The 20,842-nt window shown below is 37.2% G+C and overlaps 1 protein-coding gene across 2 annotated transcripts in view; it reads left to right on the plus strand.

Annotated features, from left to right (window-relative positions):
- Positions 1-503: 503 nt before the first annotated feature.
- Positions 504-20,842, plus strand: part of RUNX1 (RUNX family transcription factor 1) — a 337,077-nt gene continuing 316,738 nt past the window's right edge. For both annotated transcript variants that reach the window (XM_072615024.1, XM_072615025.1), the window contains exons 1-2: positions 504-623; positions 844-961. In XM_072615024.1, coding sequence (XP_072471125.1) covers positions 904-961 — 58 coding nt within the window. In that variant the 5' untranslated portion in view covers positions 504-623; positions 844-903. The remainder of the gene's footprint in view (positions 624-843; positions 962-20,842) is intronic.

Raw genomic sequence — 20,842 nt, forward strand, 5'->3', positions numbered from 1 at the left:
AGAATTTGCTTAAACGTTGTCTTTTTTCTTTTCTTTTCTTTTCTGCTTTCATTTATATTATTGTACTCTTTAATAGGAACTGAACTTTCCTAAAGCTGATGGGTAGTATTTTAGATTATAGGGTATGTATCCTGTTTTGACAGCAGCCTGATGCCAGGACCAAATTACTATTGAATAAGCAGCAAAAAAATCTTTATCAAAATACTCAGTAGTTCCAAAAACCACAAATAACACCAGAAGCAAAGTTGTACTAAATCAGCAGAGACCATTTGTATAACAAGGGACTGAGTCACTTTTTTTTAAAGCATCTCTTTTGCTAACACTACTATTTCCTTGCAGTCTGGAGTGGGGGGGCAGTTGGGGGTAGGGAAAGCATGGCTCAGAATCTTAAAAATGACATCACTTAAGTCACATGATTGGCAAGAACCAATTAAGATGGGCTGTGGAAAGGGGAACAGTTAAATTTGTAATTTTGGTTGTGTGAAACACTTCTTTGGGGCCTCATAAACAACCACAGAACCACAAGTTGGGTACGGTGGCAGTCACACAAGACTGGGTCCGGGATATTGGTCAGCAGGCAGGGCAAATCACACTGTCTGCAAACCACAGAGTTTCGTAGAGCGGTAAGCATCACCAAGCCACAACCAAGCCACTACGAGGCTCTTTTCAAAAAAAAAAAAAAAAGTTTTTGATCTTCAACCATTTGAATAGTTGTTTTCAAAGAGGTATCTTTCATAGGGCTTTTGGAGGCTCCTAAGTACCGGGGTAAAAGCAAGATGTAGAGAAGGATGGAAGGGGTAAAGGGTTAAAACAAATGACTCTTCTTGGTTTTCACTTCCTAAGGTGAAAGAAATCCTATAGTCCCCCAACTTTAAGAAAGGACTACATTGGAAGGAGAAAACTATGACTTCGGACAGCATGTTTGAGTCATTTCCTTCATACTCACAGTGCTTCATGAGAGGTAAGTGTTCTTCAGACTTTGAAAATGTACTTCTGCTTAGTTTTGCATAGAACAAGGAGTGGCATTTCAGTCCGTGGCACAGCAATGCCTGAAACTCTTGTCTATTCTGCGTGAGGGATTCTGGCTGAGGCATATGATTACAAGGCGATTGGGTTACTTATTCATCATATGGCAGCTCTTCAGAAAAGTTTTTCAGAAATAATTAGTTAAGCTTCTGAGGCACTCGGTTGGTATTTAAGAAACTTTTTCAAGTGCTAGTCAGTTAGGCTTCTGTTTTTAAAGTGCTAAAGATTATAAAGCTATTCCAAAGCTCTTTGGGGTTTACAGTGATGTTTTGTGTGTTGGACTGTTAGGTCTTAGGTATCCTGAAACAGTGCGTGCCGGCTGTAACTCATTCTTAGAGGTTCTTATGTCTTAGCGTGAGCACATGGATGCAGCCAGTAGAGAGGAATGCTGTCTCATTTATGATACCTGCCAGTTTGGGAAGAAGGAAGGATGAGGTAAAACCTTGGAACTCAGGATTAGAAAGGACAACCCATGTGTCTCAGAAAGGTGGGAACTGGACAGACTCGTTTCATGTGGCTTTAGCTTTAAAATGTCAAACTGTGACAACCCTGCATTGCCAAGTAAACACATTGAAAGAAACAACCAGTTCTTTCCAGAGACAGAAAGAAGTCAAGCTATAGCATGCAGAAGTCTCTCCTTCAAGCAAAAAGAAAGGAGTTTCAGTAGACTTGTGAAGTGTTCTTAAATTCTCAGTAGAGCAGATGCTTTTGTCATTAGACTTCATGTTTACTAATCTGAATTGCCAGTTTGGAAAACCCGTCTACATTCATGCGACCCGACTAGATCAAATTTTCTAAACTATAATTAAAGTGAACTTGCTTTTATTTCGGGGTGGTTTTGTTAAGTTTGTTGGGGGCATGGTTATAACCTGACCTTATTTTTTTTTAATAAAAATGTTCAGTGTTTTGGTATGACCATGCAGGTTCAACATTCAGAATTCCTTGTTGGCATAAGGAAGGCTTTTGAGTTTGGGGGACTTTTTGTCACGGGGGAGGGAAGGTGAGAGTGGAAAATTAATTTACTTTCTCTTTATGGGTATAAAATCTTTAGATCCCTCTCAAACAGTGCCATAGTACTTTTTTTTTTTAAATTCATACTAAAAAATGTAAGCAGAGGCAGGCAGTTACTATTTCTCAGGATCTCTGAGATTTGAAAACCCAATTAAGATGTGGGGAGATAAGGGAAAGGGAATGAAGCAAGGGTCATTAACAGATTTAAAACTTCAAATTAAAGGTTTTAAGTTATTCTTTACTGGCATTGGAGGGAATTTTAGTGAAGTTGAATCATGAGAAGTTTTATGAGTCATGCAGTCTTGCAGGATCTCTTAGCTTGCAAAGCACAGACATCAGACCACTAGTGAAAAGCTGCTAACTACTCCCCTGGCTCGGCATTTCCTTTCAGCTGCTAACAAGTAAAGGAAACAATACTTGCAGAAAACAAAAAAAAGTACCTTCCTGCATTTACTTTAGTTTTACACATTCCCTCCCTCCTCTTTCCCCCCAAAATGTTTATTATTTCCTACTTTGTTAACACAGGAAGACTTATTGAGGAAATTTTAGAACATTCCACAGGGCAATAGATTGGAGTCCATCATATAATTCTGGCATGTGAAACTTCCCTTACAGAAAGAGCACAGAAGACTGTCAAATGATTTATTATTATTTATGCAGTGTTGACAAAATAAAATGAGCCCAACTCTAATCCTGGCACAGTAAGTGTGTTCTAATGCTAGACGAACCAGTTCTTTAAAAATGGATCAATTTGCCTTCAAGTGGGTAGGTATGGAGAGTTCTAGGATACTCAAAATTAGACTTAGAAGTCAATTATCACTTTCTTCTTTTCATTAAACAGAAACTTAGGCCATTCAGAACACTTAACTTTATGGAATACAGAATTTTAGGGTTGACAGAGAATTCAAGGGGCAGCTAGCTAAATCCCCAGACTAAGAGGATGACCTCTACAATATCCTTAAGAAGTAGTCCTAAAGCTTTCACCAGAAGACCTTCAATGTGAGGGAGCAGCTAGCCCCTTTGCACTTTCTGATAATTCTAATATGAAAATATTCCTATCATTGAACCTAAATCTGCTTCTCAGAAACTTCTACCTATTGCTGAATTCTACCTTCCATGACCAAACACAAGTCTAATCTTTCTTCCATATAACAACCTTTAAATACTGCAAGAAAGTCATTGTAAACCTCTAAGTCAGTTCTGATTGTCCAGTCTCTCCAATGAATTCAACTGATCTTCATGTGGTATATTATCTAGACCCTTTACCATCTGCTGACCTCCCTCTACTAGCTAAGTTCTAGTTTGTCAGTCTTTCCTAAAATGTGGCAACAAGAAATAAAAAATATATGCTTTATGTTTTCTAACCAAAACAGAATACAGGAAAACTATTGCCTCTTTCATTCTATGAACTTTGACTCACTCAATGCAGCCTCAGATCATGTTAACTCTTTGGTCCATCATGGAAGTAACCCTGATATCTGCCTGAAATAATTTTGGCAATTACCATTTATTTTACCAACAATGTCACTATAAAGTTATCTAGTTTGGGTGACAACGCCAAGCACTTTAATTGTATATCTACCAATTTTTCATTTTATTTGGCACTATGTAGACACAGTCTTAAGAGTCTGATGCAACCATAATAACCACTTTCTCAGACGTGTTCTCTCCCATATTTCTCAATACTGTTTACATAGCCTGGACATTGGCAATTTCTAAAGCAATCATTCTTGCTCCCTGAAATTTATTGCATTTTGCTCCCTCACCAAGCGCAATTACAAGCTGAAAGGGAAAATAACAGTTTGTTTTCCTCCATGAATTTGATTTTATCAGCCCATGCAGTCCTTGTAGAAGGAAATCCATAACTCTTTTTTAGCTTGATATTCATGTGAAAGTTGGGGAAAATAGGGGGGGGGGGGATAGGGAAGCAAGCAAACAATTGCTCCCTTCTTTGTGAGAATACTGTCAGACTCTGCAAGTCTGACATAGTAAATGAATGTGGTATACCACAAAGGATATGGCTCTTTTTCTATCATACCACACCAGGTCCTCACTTAGTTCACTTAGGTAAGGAAGCTAAGACACTGGTGAAATTCCCTGGTGTGTACATCATACATATTTAGCACATAAAATCATCCGTCCAGCCCAGGCTTTTGGCCTCTGAATGACTTATTACTAAAAGGGGGAAAGGAAAAGAAAGAAAGAAAGAAAACACAAACACATAGCTGCTTTTGCAAAGCAACAAACAGGTAGGCCGCCTTGTTTTTAGAAGTGGCTTAGTGGTCTACAGAAAGCCTAAACATTGGCATACCTTTGAGTTCCTAGAACCACAGGTACAAATTTCAGCAGTTCTGACTTGTTCATCATCTCTATGGCTCGGTTATGCCAGAGCCAAGTCTTTCAAAGAAAACCATAGAACAAAGGCTGCATTTAGTTATATGCTATGCACAACAAAGAGCAGTGAATGCTCATTAGGATCTTAGATTATTAGAGCTAACATAGAACTTACAGATGTTCTAGTCACTTATAAATGAGGAAATTGAGAACTGAAGCGTTTCAGTAACTTTCTTAAAACCACAAACTTAGAGACAGAATCAGACTAGAAACTTAATGTCCTCTTCTTTTTCTAATACAATAAATCAATTTTCATTTACTAAGGAAAAATATGTATTAAAAAGAAACTCCCCTGAATCACTGAAGAAGTATTAGCAATAAAGCTCCAGGGAGTAAAGATCATTAGACTTTGGCTATGAATGTATTTGTGCTAGACTTATACAGAGCCTTCAAAGTTCTCAAACTATAAAAAAAACTGGAAAACAAAGTGTCCCACCTGCTCTAAGAAGATGTAGAACATGTGGTCTTCAGGTCTTGTTTTGCTTTGTTTTTGCAGGACAAAAATTTTTACATTCTAAAATTGTCCATGCAAACAGAAATTTGGGGGTAGGGCAGAGGTGTGAAGAAACCCTCACAATCTCAATTTATTATAGAAATTCTTCCCTTCATCATTTCACATATTGACATGTTTCTTAAACTGATAAAACAATTTTTTAATGTTTAAGTTTCTTTCAATATCTAACCAGTTACTAAAAACACAGTGTGCCTACTTGACTGTATACTGTAGAACCATGGAACTTGCCATATACTCTGAACGTTTGCAAAAGTAAGCATTGCAAGATCAGGGGAAGAAAAGGAATCCAAAAGGAATGTACCATTATAAAAATACTAATTAGGGTTAGAACCTGATGATGGGGAAAAAGAAAAAAAATGGTGAATGAATGTAATCATCAAAAATGATAAAGTTATTAACTTTAAGAGGTAAGGATACCATCTTAAAGTTGATTTAAGACTGAAACCTTTTGGAGATTGTAGATTTTAAATTGCCTTTAGAAGTTCATAAGCAACGCACGTAACTATTACTATACCTGTATAGCAGGTCTTCTGGGACTATAAAGAGATCGTTTTCAATGTTTGAAAACCATTCTGTTTAAATGTTTTAAAATGCATTCTGGGTAAAGGAGATTTGATCTTTGGCCAATCTGCAACCCAGAAAAGTCATCATATAATCACTAGTTGTTAACGAAGGGATAAAACAACTGAAAAGATCATACCATGTGATCCATTTATAAAGTGAGAACCTCTTTTTCTGATTGGTTGAGCAAACAAATTAGCCACTCCTCTAGGGATATAAGAGAATTTAGCTTTGTGTCCAGCAGTTTTTAAGGAGAGTTACTCCTGTATTTAGCAGGAACCTAAATGGTATTCCATACATATATGAAAACATGGAAACAGTAATTAAAAACAAATGAACTTCAAGGACAATGGGCGGGAGGTGGGAAACCTGCAGACTTAAGGCCACACGTGGCCCTCTGGGTCCTCATTTGATCTGTGAAGTTTCGATCCAGGCAAAGGGCTGCTCTTGAGGACCTAGGGGGCCACATGAGGCCCTGAGGCCACAGGTTCCCCACTCCTGGCCTGGGACTTTTGGCAGCAGAGAACAGAGCTGGCTCCAAAGATGAGCAGACTATTGGAATACAGTTGAGCTACTGCTCAACAGAAATAGTGCACTCCAGGACAATTGCATGAGATGAGAATGCTATGAAGAGATAAAGGGCTCCCAGACCATGCAGTACCAAGAGTACCAGTTCTGTCTTTGCCATATGTGTATCCTACACATGTGCCTCATTCTAATGTGCTCTAAGTTTGAAACTTTTCTTCTCATGGAGGCTTTGTGCATTTGTAGAAGAATAAATTTAAAGGAATAATGCTTTGTAGGGTTTAAAAAAAGTTTTTTTTTACTATGCCAACTTTTAAAATGTCATTGCCAAGAGCTATTTGTGTCTCCTGGATGATTGCTAATGGCAAACACACCAATGGGATATGAGATACTGTAATAGGTGGCACCTTGTAGCACACTAGATAGAGTGCTAGACTTATAGTCAGGAATACCAAAGATCAAATCCTGCCACACGTCCTTTCCGTATGATCCTGAGCAAGTCATTGGATCTCTGTCTGGTTCGGTTTCCACATCTGTAAAATGGGGCATAATAGCACCTACATCCCACGGTGATTTTGAAGATAGATAGAATAATATTTGTAAAGCATTTTTGCAGAATTTAAAGCAATGTACAAATGCAATCTATTAGCCACTAAGAATTTGAGTGTGAAATGAGGGCATATGCCAGAAGAGGCATTATATAAGGAAAGGAAATTGCTCTCTTTAAAAAGAAGATGGCAAGTTTTCTCTAGAGGTACCTCACAAAAGCAAAGGTATTAAACTACTAGAAGCCTGTTGAACTCAATAAGAAAAAAATTATATGCAGATTCACAGCATATAACTGAAAGGAAGAAGTAGTTGCGTAAGTTAATAGGCTTGGGTATGACAAGAAGTCCCAATTAGAAAAAAAGACAGTCACATTTGGCCATGGTTCTATAGATGTGCACATATGGCGTGACTGTAATCATTGTTTTCTGTATTAAACAGCAACCTCCTTATGAAAAGAAAATGCAAGGGAGTAGAAGGAACTGAGAGCATTAAGGGAGCTAATTAATTGGGAGTTAGGGGAAAGCAAAAGCTTCATGTTTTTCCTCTGATATGTTGCAAGCAGGTTGTCGAAGGCTTCCCTGGAAAGCCTAGAATCAAGTCGTCTTGAAAGGTTTTTTGTGTTTTGGTTTTTTTAGACAAAATGACGGAAAGTCAAAAGCACTGAAGCCAGGAATATTCCTTGAGAGGATTTTTACTCTAAGAAAAATTTCCAGTGTGTTTTTCTTTACCCTCTGCATGAGGAAACAGAGATTAGATTAAGTAGTGACTGATAAAAGCTAAAATGTGATGAGGAAGGCACTACATTTTACCTGAATGATTGTACGTTTGATACAAATATTAGCAATAATTGATTGGTATGGTCTTCTTTGTTTGGTTGTTGAAGCAGCATAATTATGTGGAGACAAGTGAGTCAGTTGTTTGTGTGTAAAGGCTACGTGGTACATTGAAAACAAAACTGGCTCTGGTGTGTGAGAACCTGGGTCCAAACCCTACTTCTGTCATGCACTCGCTGTGTTATCTTGTTTAATTACTAACTGTAATATGGGGATATTAATAGCACCTTTGTCCCAGGGTGTTGTGAAGATAGAATAATATTTGTAAAGCATTTTTGCACAGTTTAGAGCAACATATAAATGCTATTAGTCATTAAGAATTTGAGTGTGAATTGGGGGTGTATCCCAGGGGAGATATTATATAAGGAAAGGAAATTGCTCTTTAAAAAGAAAATGGAAAGTTTGCTTTAGAGGTACCTCACCTTGGTGAGGACTCATTTTCCTCATCTGTAAAGTGAGAGGGGTTTGATTAGACTGCTTCTAAGATTCCTTCCAGCTCTAAATCTGAGATCCCGTGGGAAGTCTTATTGTTAGGACTGTGCTCCCACAATTTCACCACTACTTTTCAACTGATTGCAGAAGCTCTAATCTCGTACAGAGTATTTTGGGTGAAAAAGCCTTTGAAAAGCTAGTCTTGTAAATTAAAAAGCCACAAAGTGACAACAAACATCATAGCAAATCGTATCTTTTGATTGAAACTAACATTCAAAGGTTTATAAAGTCCTTCTCTCACAAAGATGCTCTGAGGTGGAAGCTGCAAATTTCATGATTCCCACACCACTCTTGAGGAAAACTGAAGTTTTGAGAAGTTCTGACTTACCCTGAGTGTCACAGCCAGGCAGTGTCAGAGTTAGTCTGATGCAGTACCAGTATCTATTCTATTATGCTGCATATTCTTTTTCAAAGTAACCTCACATCAATCAGGTTTAGTAAGTAGTCCAGCCTAGCAACTAACTGGCCAGTTGTGCAATGTTCATAGTGACAGGAGGGATACGATCAAAATCCTAAGTGTAGATTGGAAAGGGGGAGAGGGGCAGTTCTGAACCATAGTAAGATCTCTACAGCAAATATGAATTCAGGAGAAACCTAGGTTACAAACTAGTTTAATTTTCATGTGTGTTTCTATACATACATACATACATACATACACACATATATACACACATACATATACATATACCTATATCTATCTATATTACATTAATAATATATTATGATGCATGATATATTAAATTGTATATATTTTATATAATACATAAAATATATGTATGTATATATGTTTATACATATTACACATATATGGGTAAGTGGACATATCTCTGTCTCAATCTATCTATGTATCTATCAAGATAGCTTCCAAATTCTAGCTCTCTACTGAGCTAAACTTCCCTATTAGATATTTCAAAATAGATGTCCCTTAAGCATCTCAAACTCAACATGTCTAAATCAAAACCATTATTTTTCCTCAAAACCTACCCTTCTGCAGAACTTTTCCTATTTCTATTGAGGATACCATCATCCTTCAGTTACCCAGGTTCCCAATCTCAGGATTTTCTTCAGCTCCTTAATCTCCCTCACCATACAGCTAGTCATTTGCCAAATTTTGCCATTTTTATCTCTGGGTTGTCTCTTGCATCCCCACTTTTATTCTCAGCTCGGACAGTCACTCCTTTAAGTTCAGCCCTTCCAATGGTCTCATGCAGTGACCTGATAATTGGTTTCTATGCCTTAGGCTTCTCGCTATCCCAAGCCATCTCCCATAAAGCTGCTTTCTAAATCACAGTTCTGACCATGCCACTCCCTCACTCAGCAGTTCACAGTGACTCCCTCTTGTTTTTAGGAAAAATATAAACTTCTCGAGTTTTTAAAGTCCTTTACAACCAGATTCCTATTTCCCATTGATCTCTTCCCACACTCTGCAAACCAGTCAGCTTTCTGGTGTCTTAGTCTTCACGCATGAAATTCTATCTTCTGTCTTTTCATTTGTGCAGCCTCTCCCCCATGTTTGGAACATACTTCCTCCTCACCTCCATCTCTTAGAATCCCTTGTCACCTTCAGAAGTCTAAGGAAATGCCATCTGCTACATGGACCCCTAACTTTCCTGATCCTCATGGCCATGAATGTTCTTCCCAATTCCCATTTACTTGCATTTATTTGGTCAAGAAGGACATATATACATATTTTCTCCCTCAATGCAACGTAGTCTACTTGGACTGATTCATCTTTTGCTTTGCTTATGCATCAGTACCTGAAATAGTACCTTGCATGTCCTAAGCCCTTAATGAATATCAGTTGATCATAAAGGCACAGAGACAGGAGAGGACAAAAGTGGAAGACAAGATATTTAGTTTGACTGGAACATGGAGTGTAGAAAGGGAACAAGGGGGAAACAACTGGGAAGACAGTAAAATGACAGTCCTTGAAAGCAAGAATTAGGCGGATCTATTGTTTTATTTAGTAGAAAATAGGGAGCCACTAAAGATTTTTTTTTTCCTAGAGGAATATTCACTGGCAAGGGTGAATTAGAGAAAGAGAGACTGGAGACAGGGAAACCAATTAACAGCTTATTACAATAAAAATCAAAAAGGAAGGTTGCAGTTGGGGTGTGAAAGAAGGGATGGAAGAAAAAGACATATCCAAGCTCAAATCAATAGGACTGGGCAACTGACTGAATGTGGGAAATGAAGGAAAAGAGATATTCTAAGGTCACTCTACATTATGGGCCTGATGATTGGGAAAACAATGGAGTACAACCAGTGGAGAGAATTGAGGGAGAGAAGAAGAATGAGGTCAGTATTTAACATAATAAGTTGAAAATCTATATGTTTTAGACAGAAGGGTATGTAAAATAAAAACTGTTTTCCTTATTCTCTTTTTATTGGAAACAATGTTCTTCATTTTTCACTTTGTCCTGACCCCTGCCTTGGCAAACTTTATTTTCTTAATAGTACTTGACATCCAGAAATGTCATAGAACGGAGGCCTGGGACTCATATGAGGAAGTCAATGAGTGATGTATCCAAAAATTCAAGTAATGGTGTATCTTCCTAAAAGAGAAGAGAATGGGGGGAGAAAATAACCATAGTCACTTATGTACTAAGAAGGCAAGACTTTTTTTTTTATTTTGGTTTATAGACCTACCTGTTTTATTTGGAACTACTTTAAGCCTCTTCTACTCCAATATTCCCTCTTAAAGTGAAGGTATGATTACATAATAAACTTAATAAATCCCAATGGCTCTCTACTACCTCTAGGATTAAAATTATACTGCTCTATTTGGCATTTAAATATCTTTGCAACCTAGTATCTTCCTACTTTTTCCACTCTTCTTACACATCATTCTCTTCCATTTGCTTTGCAATTTAGCCTTACTGACCTGCCTTACTGTTCCACACACAAATGTGCACACACAATCTTTGACATGTGCCAATATGGAAGGATCATAGAGTTCATGGAGGAGAACAATGTAGAAGAAGATTGAAAATGTAGGAAGTGGCAGGTTCTGAAAAACTTCAAATGCTAGACAGAGGAGTTTATATTTGATCCTAGATATATTAGAAAGCCACTGGAGTTTATTGAGTAGGTGAGTTGCATGGTCAGACTTGAACGTTTGGAAAATTGATTAGGTGGCTTTGTAGAAGACAAATTGGAGTGGAGAGAGACTTAAGGTAGACTTGAGAGTTGAGAGAAGTGAAGATATGCTGTACAGCAGGCCCTCCTGTGTATGTCTGGGTCCTTGCTGTTACAAAGGTCTATCCTTGCTATCCCTCTGGAAAGCCAAGCAAGAAGTCAGAAAGTGGTTTGTCCCAGTCTTGAACATCCTCCTAATAGCCCCTGCCCCCAGCAGGGCCTGTTGTACCAAGGCTAGAGAAGGCGATTTGTCCCAAAAGAAACACAAACCAGAAGGTGTCATTAGGGTCCTGAGATCCAGTCTCACGCTCACCTAAACAGAACTGTACCTGCCATATCCTAACAATTGGCATAGATATGGGGATAGGGGACAGCCCTCCCCTTCTCCTCATGGTAAGTTTAAGGGAGATGCTTAAGGATGCCTTCAGTGTGTAGTAAATGAGAAAGTTAAGAATGATAGAGTAGAGCCATTCCTTTTTAAGTCTATGAGGTAAGCCACTCTTCCTGGCCAACTCTCTTTGATATAGTCTTTGATAGGATGGGGGAAGAGTATAAGGAGGAGGATTGCACATATTCTTTAGCAAGGGACCTGACCAGCCTGCCATAAGTGTCCAGTGTGCATGCTTAGCTCCAGGGTAAGTACCTCAGTTCATCAAGTGGGAGTATGGGTGAAGGGTGGGCTCCTTCCATATTCTATTGCATCAACAAAGACTTTCTTAAGTGTACAATATGTGCAAACCATTATCCAAGATTCTGTATATAGAAACAAAGGAAATAGTCCCTGCTCTTAAGAAAACTAGATTCTGTTAGGGGAAATAATCTTGACCATAGTCAAGCAATTTAATGAGGGAGAAAACACTACCAGCTGGTGGGATCAGGAAAATTAGGGTGGAGCCAGATGGCACACGATTTTAAATAACAGCCCAAGGAATTCATGCTTTATTTTAGAGATAAAAATAGGGAACCACTGAAGATTTTTGAGCAGGGGATTAAAATGGCCAGACCTAGACTTTTGAAGATTACCTTGGCAACTATGAAAGGATGAATTGAAGAGAGAAGGCACTGAAAGTGGTAAGACCAATTAAGAAGCCATTGTAACAATCTAACCAAAAGGGATGAAGGCTTGAATTAGGGTGGTGACTTTGTGATTAGAGAGGACACAGACGCTGGAATCAATGAAACCTAGTAACTGATTGGTGAAGAGAAGGGATGTGATGTAAAGAGAGAACCAAAACTGATTGCAAGATTTCAGCTCTTCAGGGTTAAACATATTGAACACAGATAATTCACTTATGGAATGTGCCAAAGATTGTGTGTGTGTGCATTTGTGTAAACTGATCCAATAACTCAATGGAGTGTCCTTAAATTGCAGTGACAAATAGTCTATTTTTTCAATTCTTTTAATATTTTAAGAAGAAAAATATCAGAACATGAGAAATAAAGAAGAATCTAAGAAAATATTAGCTTGTCACATTGTTTAAAGTACACACATATATACATTACATAATTAAGGATATACATATATGTTGTACATATACATACACACATATGTAACTGTATGTATATCTGTAGGAAAGAACATATGTAAAGAAATTACCGAGGGAAATTGTTCTACTTGTGTCTCCTTCTGTACTTCCCCTCCTTTTCCTATATGTACCTTTTAAAATGTTTTATTGATGCCCTGTTCACATTAATCACTACCCAGGAACACACATCCTCCTCTCCCCTTTTGCTATTGAGAAGCGCTACCAAATAAGTCAGGTAAAACGTCAAACCCCAGTCGTTATACCAGAGAATGCACATCTAGTTCTGTACTTTTGGTTCATCATCTCTCTGACAAGAGGTGAAAAGTAAGTTTTATCATCATTGATTTGAAGTCATGACTGCTCACTGCTTTGGTCTGAGTACTGAGATCTTTTGGAGTAATTTCACATGTTTTCATGGTCATGAAGCAATTTTTTCTTCTGAATTTGCTCAATTCACTTGGCATTACTTCATACAAGTCTTTCCATTTCTCCCTGAATCTGTCATATTCTTTATTTCATGGCACAATAAAATTTAGTTCATACAAGTATTCTCAGATATAAAAATAATGAAAGAATGCAAAAGCGTTTATTGAGTTCTTGCTATGTGCTGAATAAATCAGATGGAGGGGACTCATAGTGCTTAGGGCTCAGTAACAAAGAAGTAGGTACTGTAGTTTCTTCACTGATAGTAATTTCTATTTCTGATGTTAAGCTATTTGATAGTAGGAAGAACTTGGGTCAGAGTAGAAGAACCAGTGTTCTGGAGGAGACAGGGAAATATATTTCTAGAGTTCTTGTTCTTTCTTACCCACGATTTGGTAATAGTGGAGATAGCTGAGCCTTTCCCCATATGAATTGCTTCCTGTACGATGACTACAGAGGGTGAACCAGAAGCAAGCTTAGTGGTTTTGGGAGTGGGTTGGGGAACCACTATCCCCAAGGTTCTTGGGTTCAAGGTTCTGAACTGTCTCCAATAGGCAGGTCATAATAAAGGCAGTGGCAGTGATATGACCCACCTGACACAAGCCTCATTTTCAGAATACCTTGCTATTTCCACTAGGGTACTAGTTGATGAAGGCTGACTGGTGTTGGTATTAGTGGTGGCAGACATGGCAAGATGGTTCTCCCTCAGTGCTGCTCCCCTCTACAATAGCTCTTGAGGCTGGGCTGGATACAGGACTGTTGGACAAGTCCTAAGACTCTTCAGTTTATCTGTCCATCAGTGGAAGGATACAATATTTTTTTTCTCTTTTCTTATGTCACAATAATGTTTAATTACATTCAAATACCACAATTTATGTGGTCATTTCCCTCTTGATGGGTATCCACTTTATTTCTAGTCTTTACTATAACAAAAAGTATTTCAGCAGTGGTTATTCTTCATCAACTTGATTATTTTCTATATGTTTGGTGTAGGACCCATTACTTTTGAGTGTTCATGAATTTCATTGAGGAGTTCCTCTGTACTATTCTGGAGCTTGCATGTATGTATGTACATAGATACAAACCGTAGATAATGCAACACTGTAATTCAAACATGCTTACTTCTGTTTGGCATAACTAAAGCACTCTTAAAATATTCTCTGAATTCCTGAATTCTTCATGTCCATGCATCTAATGATCATAAAATACTATCCTTCTGTCCTAGGTACTCTTCCAAATAACCTAAACAGACATTATTGGTCTACTACTTGTAGATTAAAATCCTTTCACCCCAGGGGAAAAAATATTTAAATATGAATGTAGTGTATGAATGCAAATATTATTTAGGAATTCTGGACCCATCAGAATTTTCCTTGATGTGCCCATGAATAAAGCTCAATTTTATGGTGCAATTGTTGTGTTGTTGCCATAGTGGATATTTTGGCTATTAAATTCCACTTCACACAGCTATAAATGGCAAATTACTAATTTCACCAACTTCCTTTGATGGTGATGACAAGCTGTAAAGTAAAAGTTAAACCATAACATCACATTAACAAGTAATTGTTCAATGCCTTTTCTGGACCTGTGATTAGACAACTCTAAGAACAGCCTTGTTGGTTTTGACCATGGTCCACAGTTTCTTAAAGAGAACCTGAGGAGTATTAATAAATGAGCAGGTACAAAGAAATGGATTTTATTGGGGTTTTTTTTTGTTTAGTAAAGAGCAGTAGATCCCTAGTCCATAAATACAGTGACATAAATAGTCACATTAAATTTGAACTCAGTGGTAAGGTTTTCCTAGAGAACAACCCCAGATAGGTTTGTATGCGCCCTCAGTCACAACCTGATAATTGGATACCAAAGCCAGACAAAAGCATTTGTATATGCTGGGAACAGTTTTAAAAATTATTTCCTCTTCAAGCCAACACTGAAACACAAATAAGTCATTGTGAAATAAACACGAATATGCCCACCATGAAGAGCAGACTTTTCGTGATTTAAAATATATACATTAAAAATATGCCAATGCTCCTTGTCCTCCTTCTCCTTTTCCTTTGTATTATTCCCTATACTGCTACCTGTTTTGCCTAACACTTCCTGTTAGACACCTTGTTAGACAAGCTTTCCTTCTTTTTCTTCTCCTGTGCTTTGTGAAGCTGTTTCTCTCTCTTGTTTTTAATAACCATGCAAAAAGTTTAAATTTTGGTTTGCTTCTATATACGTATATATGGATGTATATTTGAAACTTAGATTGAGGCAAGCAATTGAAGTTGGTCCTGAGAGGAATTTATTAGGATGAGGCAGTATATGTTAATTTTGCTTATATATTCAATTCCACAAATATTTGTTACAGAGCACATGCTATGATTAAACCACTGCCCTCAAAAAAGTTTGCTAAGTGAGATAAGGTTTCTATACAAATGGCCGTAAGGCAGACTAGAATATGATGAGTACAAAGGAAGGGTCCAAGATCAATGCAATATCAAAGAGATGTAGAGAAAGAGGACGATGGTGTTCTTCAAAGTTTGCAGAGTCTTTTGAAAAAACTACCTTCTTCAAGCCTCAGAATAATCCTGTGAAGTAGCAACTGCCAAAATGAGGCTCTGAGTTGTTAGGCAGTGCAATCACACAGCCAGTAAGCATCAGGGGTACAGTTCAAAGCTTAAGTCCTGATTCCATGTCCAATACTAAATGTGTATCTATGTAGTGTGTGCGTGCACGTGTGTATACTGGGTGTTTCTGTGATGTGTGTACATATGTGTATATTCTGTGTGTGTGTTTGTATGTGTGTAGCCAAAAGTCTGTCTTGTATTTTGTGTCCTGGTCACATTTTAAAGACAAAACTGAATCAAGTGTCAACTGCTTGGCAGCCAGCTGTTACCCTGACTGAAACAAATTTATCCCAGAAGGGTTTGATTCAGCAAAGTCATAAACACTGGCTCTAGTCTCAGGTCAAGGGGATCTTTCATATCACAAAACCACCCATCAGTTAAGGAGGGGCAACAATCCAGCCATGTGTAAGAGTAGAACTATGCCTGGGGCTTTCTGGAGAGAAGTCTGAGGTTTTCTGAGACAACATTCCACCAGCCAAAATTATGAATGTTGTTTTCAAGCGCTTGAGTTGTTTTTTGGTAGTGGGTTTTTTATTATTATTATTTTCAGAGCCGATGTTTCAGTCCCACGACCCTGAATTTCCAAACATTTCCTTTCTCATCCTACCTAGGGTAACATTTGACATACTCTTTTTGGTGGTTATTATTTTTACAGAGTCCACTTACACAAGGAGAAAAAAAAAAGCCTTTTTTTTCTTATAAACAATTCAAATAGTAGGATGCAAATAAAATTAGTGTCATTTGTTGCTATACCAACATCTTAGTGGTAACAAATGAAAAGGTAGTCAAGTTAATTAGTCTTTGTAATTAAAAAAAAATTATCCTCTTTTATAAAGGCTGCTTTTGTGAAGTAGTTTCTCTTCTTTTACAGTGTTTGTGATTGCTGTGGAATAAAAATTCCAGTGAATAAATTGGAGATCACATTTCAGGCAGCCTGCTGACTAGGAGACGCCTTTTACACGCTCATTTGTAGCAGCCACCACACACTCCACCTCCCCTCCCTTTCTTCTTCTCACTTTTTTCCCCTTCCTTTCCCTCGGCTATTCCCACTTCTCCTCTACAAAAGCTTCATTTTTTGAAGGGAGTCTCACTCTCCAACCTCTCCCTCCCCAACCTTGCTGACAAATGCCCCAAGAAGCTTTGGAGGTCTATTCTCTCCCAATTGTTTTGTGCTATGTTTCAGCTGGAGCACATCAGTTGAGGATCGAAAGTGTCATTTAAGCAGAAATAGTTGGAGTTGTTTCAGACAACTTCATCTCCCTTTTCAAATTTTCAGAAAAGTACAGCCCAGTCGAAAGGATTAAAAGTACAACACTCTGTGCAGGCTGCTGCTGTGGATCAGCTCTGACAGCCCCTACATTGCCAGGCTTCATTGGATATACCCAGTTGTGTGAGGGAGGGTACATGAAGTTAAATAAAAAGTATTCAGTTGGTCAAGTTATTTTTTAATAATGTTTTATCTTTTTAAATTCATATAAGCCAAAAACACCTACCTTCTTTTTTTGACATTTATAGGACAGAAATCAGAAATCTGTAATGGATTTGTCTTTTCCTTTCCCCCCTCTTTTTTTTTTTTCCTTTTGGATGTGGTTCCAACTTATTTTCTCATGCTGTTGTGTAGCTATCTTCTTCATCCAAAATGTGAAAGCATGAATACCACCCATTCTCTCATCACAATGTCTTTTTTTTACACGTAGCTGTAGTAGCTTAGCAAATATGTCTTTCCAACTGATTGATCTTATTTGTAGCAGCTCATGAAGGAGGTAGGCAGTCTTGAAAAAAAATAATCCTTTAGGGATTCTTACTTCTCATTACTTCCAGTCTCAGTGAAAAATTCAAAATTTTGAAGACTACTCATCCCACCCTACAAGTGATCAAAACCGCCATGAAGCAAAATAAAATACAAAATAGCTCTCAGTTCTATGTGCCCTGAAAGTGATCGAAATGTGACAAAACGTACTAAGAATTGGAGGTTTTAGTCCCACCTTTAAGCAACAACTTAATTGTACTCTAAGTATGAGATCTGTATTCAGTAACAAATGAGTTCATGTATTACTATAGGAAATGAACTATGTCATTACTGACATGCTTACTATGAATGGAACAGAAGATAAAAGGAAATGAACACTAAATGGAATGGGGGCTCACCAGTTCTAAGTAGAGAGGTAAATGATTACAGAATCATAGATTGATTTAATGAATCTCACACCAAAATTTTAGTATATTGTAGGAATAGTTTTGGGGGTGGGGGTGGGAGATCAACTTTGTTTGGTTGAAATAAAAGTGAAATTAACTTGATGGTTATTTTCCCCACCATTCCTCCGTGATGATACATTCTTCTCGTATACCTTTATTATATGAATAAGAACTCCCTCTTTCTTCCATAGTATACTATTTTTTATTCTTTTTTTTTCTTCTCATAGGACAATTCAAACAGAAAAAAAAAAATACTTTCAAGCCCCATTTGTCTTATTTAAGTCCCTATATGACCCTCAAAGACAGCGTTCTGAAAGGAGTTTTTTTGTTTTTTCTCTTATCAGAACGTAAGTCATCATCATATAGTGCCATGTAATTACTAAAATACATTTATAGTTCTCAGTTTCTTTTGATTCATATATGCATACCAAAATTTCTTCTCAGCTACAATGTTTTCTTAAGCAATATTTGGATAAGGTATATTTTACCCATGTGAGGTGATACTCACTTTTGCAGTGCAAATTATTCTTGATCAAAGCCTTTGTCATTTGCCTTTTGCAATATTGTATTTCAATATCTTTTCTTCTTTAAGGTCGTAGCTGTAAAATCTTATGTAATTCTGAACGTAGTTCCTTGGCACTGTGTTTTGTTCTCTATGCTTGAAGTATTTTTTTTCTTTATCCAAAGAGCTCTGAATTTTGACAATGATATTTCTGGGAATTTTCAGGAGTTAGCCAGTAAATTATTTCTATTTAATTTTGTCCTCTGATTCCAATTGGTCAAGACAATTTTCATTTGAGATTTCTTGAAAGAGAGTATTCAGGCTTTTTCATTTTTCTGCATATTATAGTTTAACGGTTCTTAGATAATTTTTCCTTGACCTCTTTTACAGATCATTTATTTTTGGCAGCAAACACCTTATATTTTCTTTCATTTTTCAGGTTTTTTTTAAATTTTGTCCTACCATTTATTATTCTTTGATTTAGTCAATATTTTATTTTGGTCCAATCTAATTTGTAGGAAGTTCATTACTTTGATAAGATTTGATATTTGCCATACTAAACTACTCACTCCGCTTTCTTTCCGCTTGAACTTTCACTTCATTTATAATATCTTCTTTTGTTCATTCATATTTTCAAACTAACTTTCCGAGATGAATGAGACTCTATGTCAAAGATGTTATGACCCTATTTTGTTCTGATCTATATTATTTGGGGTGCTTCCACTTTTACTGGTGTCTATGCTTTGAATCATATGTATCCTCTGGGTAAGAGTGCTATCATCTTCAGGGTTGTTAGTGGAGTCTCATATCAGCATGTTGCAAACTTTTAAAACTCCTATAACCACTATGGGGTCACAGACTGATCACTCTGGTCTGAGCCCTTCTGAATCTTATTTGAACATGCTGGTATCAGAGAACTGGCCATTGATTCCTGACACCTCTGGGGCTTCTTTGGTGGTGTACTTTGGCCCTTCTACTCTTCCCTCTATGTCTTTAGACTACTATTCACTCTATATCTTTATTAAACTATTCATAACATATTGAAAAAATCAAAATTTGACAGATTAATTCTCTAAATTACAAATTATGTGGAAAGAAACTGGAAGATTGGGAGATGAAGATTCAGTTAACTATTATAAAAGATATGTATTATAAAATATTATATTATAAATTACAAAATTAAATATTATAAAAGATATGTATTATAAAATATAAATGGTGTGATTATTCACTGTAATCTTTAAGTTTTTCAATGTCTTCCTTTTGAATAACCATCTTTCCCCATTTCAGAGATGCATTTATTTTATTTTTATGCTAAAATTAGCTTGGGGACTAGGAAAACATGAAATCCAAAGCATATGTCTATGTGTATGTTTGTATGTGTGTCTATGTGTACAGAGTAAATAAATTTGGATTTTCTTATGTTTTCAAATTTGCTTGACATGACTCTATAAGTTTTTTGGCACGTAGTCAGAGTCACAAACAATTATTTCATCTTTTCATTCTCATCAATGTGGCCATTCTCCTGATCAGCCCTCTGCATCCAGAAAAATTATTCCTCATCTTCTTTCTAATATCACAGCCATTGGTATGATTTTATGCAAAGCGCTCCAAAGAAGACCACTTAATATACTGGTCTGTGAATATTCTCTGACCAAAAACTCCTTCTATTTGCTCAAAGTGCTAGGAAGAAATGTAGCAGATACAAAATTGTTATCATGGGAATACTCACATGCCACCATAATGTATACTATTACTTTCAAGCATTTTGTACAAGGACAAAGGAGTATTCAGAAGCACAAGGCTTATTTCACCTCGCACAAAAAAGTTTACCAAAATGTCCCTTGGGAAAGTCACGGGTTGTTGTGGGGACTGTGGTCTTGTCAGTAGGTGCATTATTCAAACCACTTGTGGGAGCTCCTTGAAGAGGCAGAAAAGGTATGTCTGATTGGACCATGAGGAGAAAGTAAAAAACAGACTACTACCCTATATTTCTAAACCACAACCCTTATACACAACAGTGTAAAAGAGTAACAAAATGCTATACAATATAATTATCTAGCAGAGGTTTGTACTTTATGTTTGTGGTGGATGCAATCATTTTATAAAAGAGCCAGTCTTAAAGTTTTATGACATTTGGAGGGACCCTTGAGGGATAGGTATGCATTGCTCAGGTTTTTCCACAAGTGCATACTTTCTTCGCTACCATGTCTTAAAATTCATGACCTTCTTCAAGTCTCAGTTCATGCATCACCTCCTAAAGGAAGCCTTTTCTGATTCTCTTGGCTCTCTCTCTGTCTCTCTGTCTCTCTGTCTCTGTCTTTGTCTCTCTGTCTCTCTGTCTCTCTCTTCCTCCCTCTCCCCTTTCTCTCTCTTCCTCCTTTCCTTCCTTTTTCCTTCCTTCCTTCCCTCTATCTTCCCAAATAATCATGATTGCATCTATTCATTAACTTAAAATCACACTTAGTCAAACACCAGTATGTACTGTCTGGCTTCATGTCAACTCTTTCATGAACCACAAAACTTCACCTGCTTTT

The sequence above is a fragment of the Notamacropus eugenii genome, chromosome 5 (genome assembly GCF_028372415.1).
Source record: "Notamacropus eugenii isolate mMacEug1 chromosome 5, mMacEug1.pri_v2, whole genome shotgun sequence".
In the NCBI taxonomy this organism is placed as follows: Eukaryota; Metazoa; Chordata; class Mammalia; order Diprotodontia; family Macropodidae; genus Notamacropus; species Notamacropus eugenii.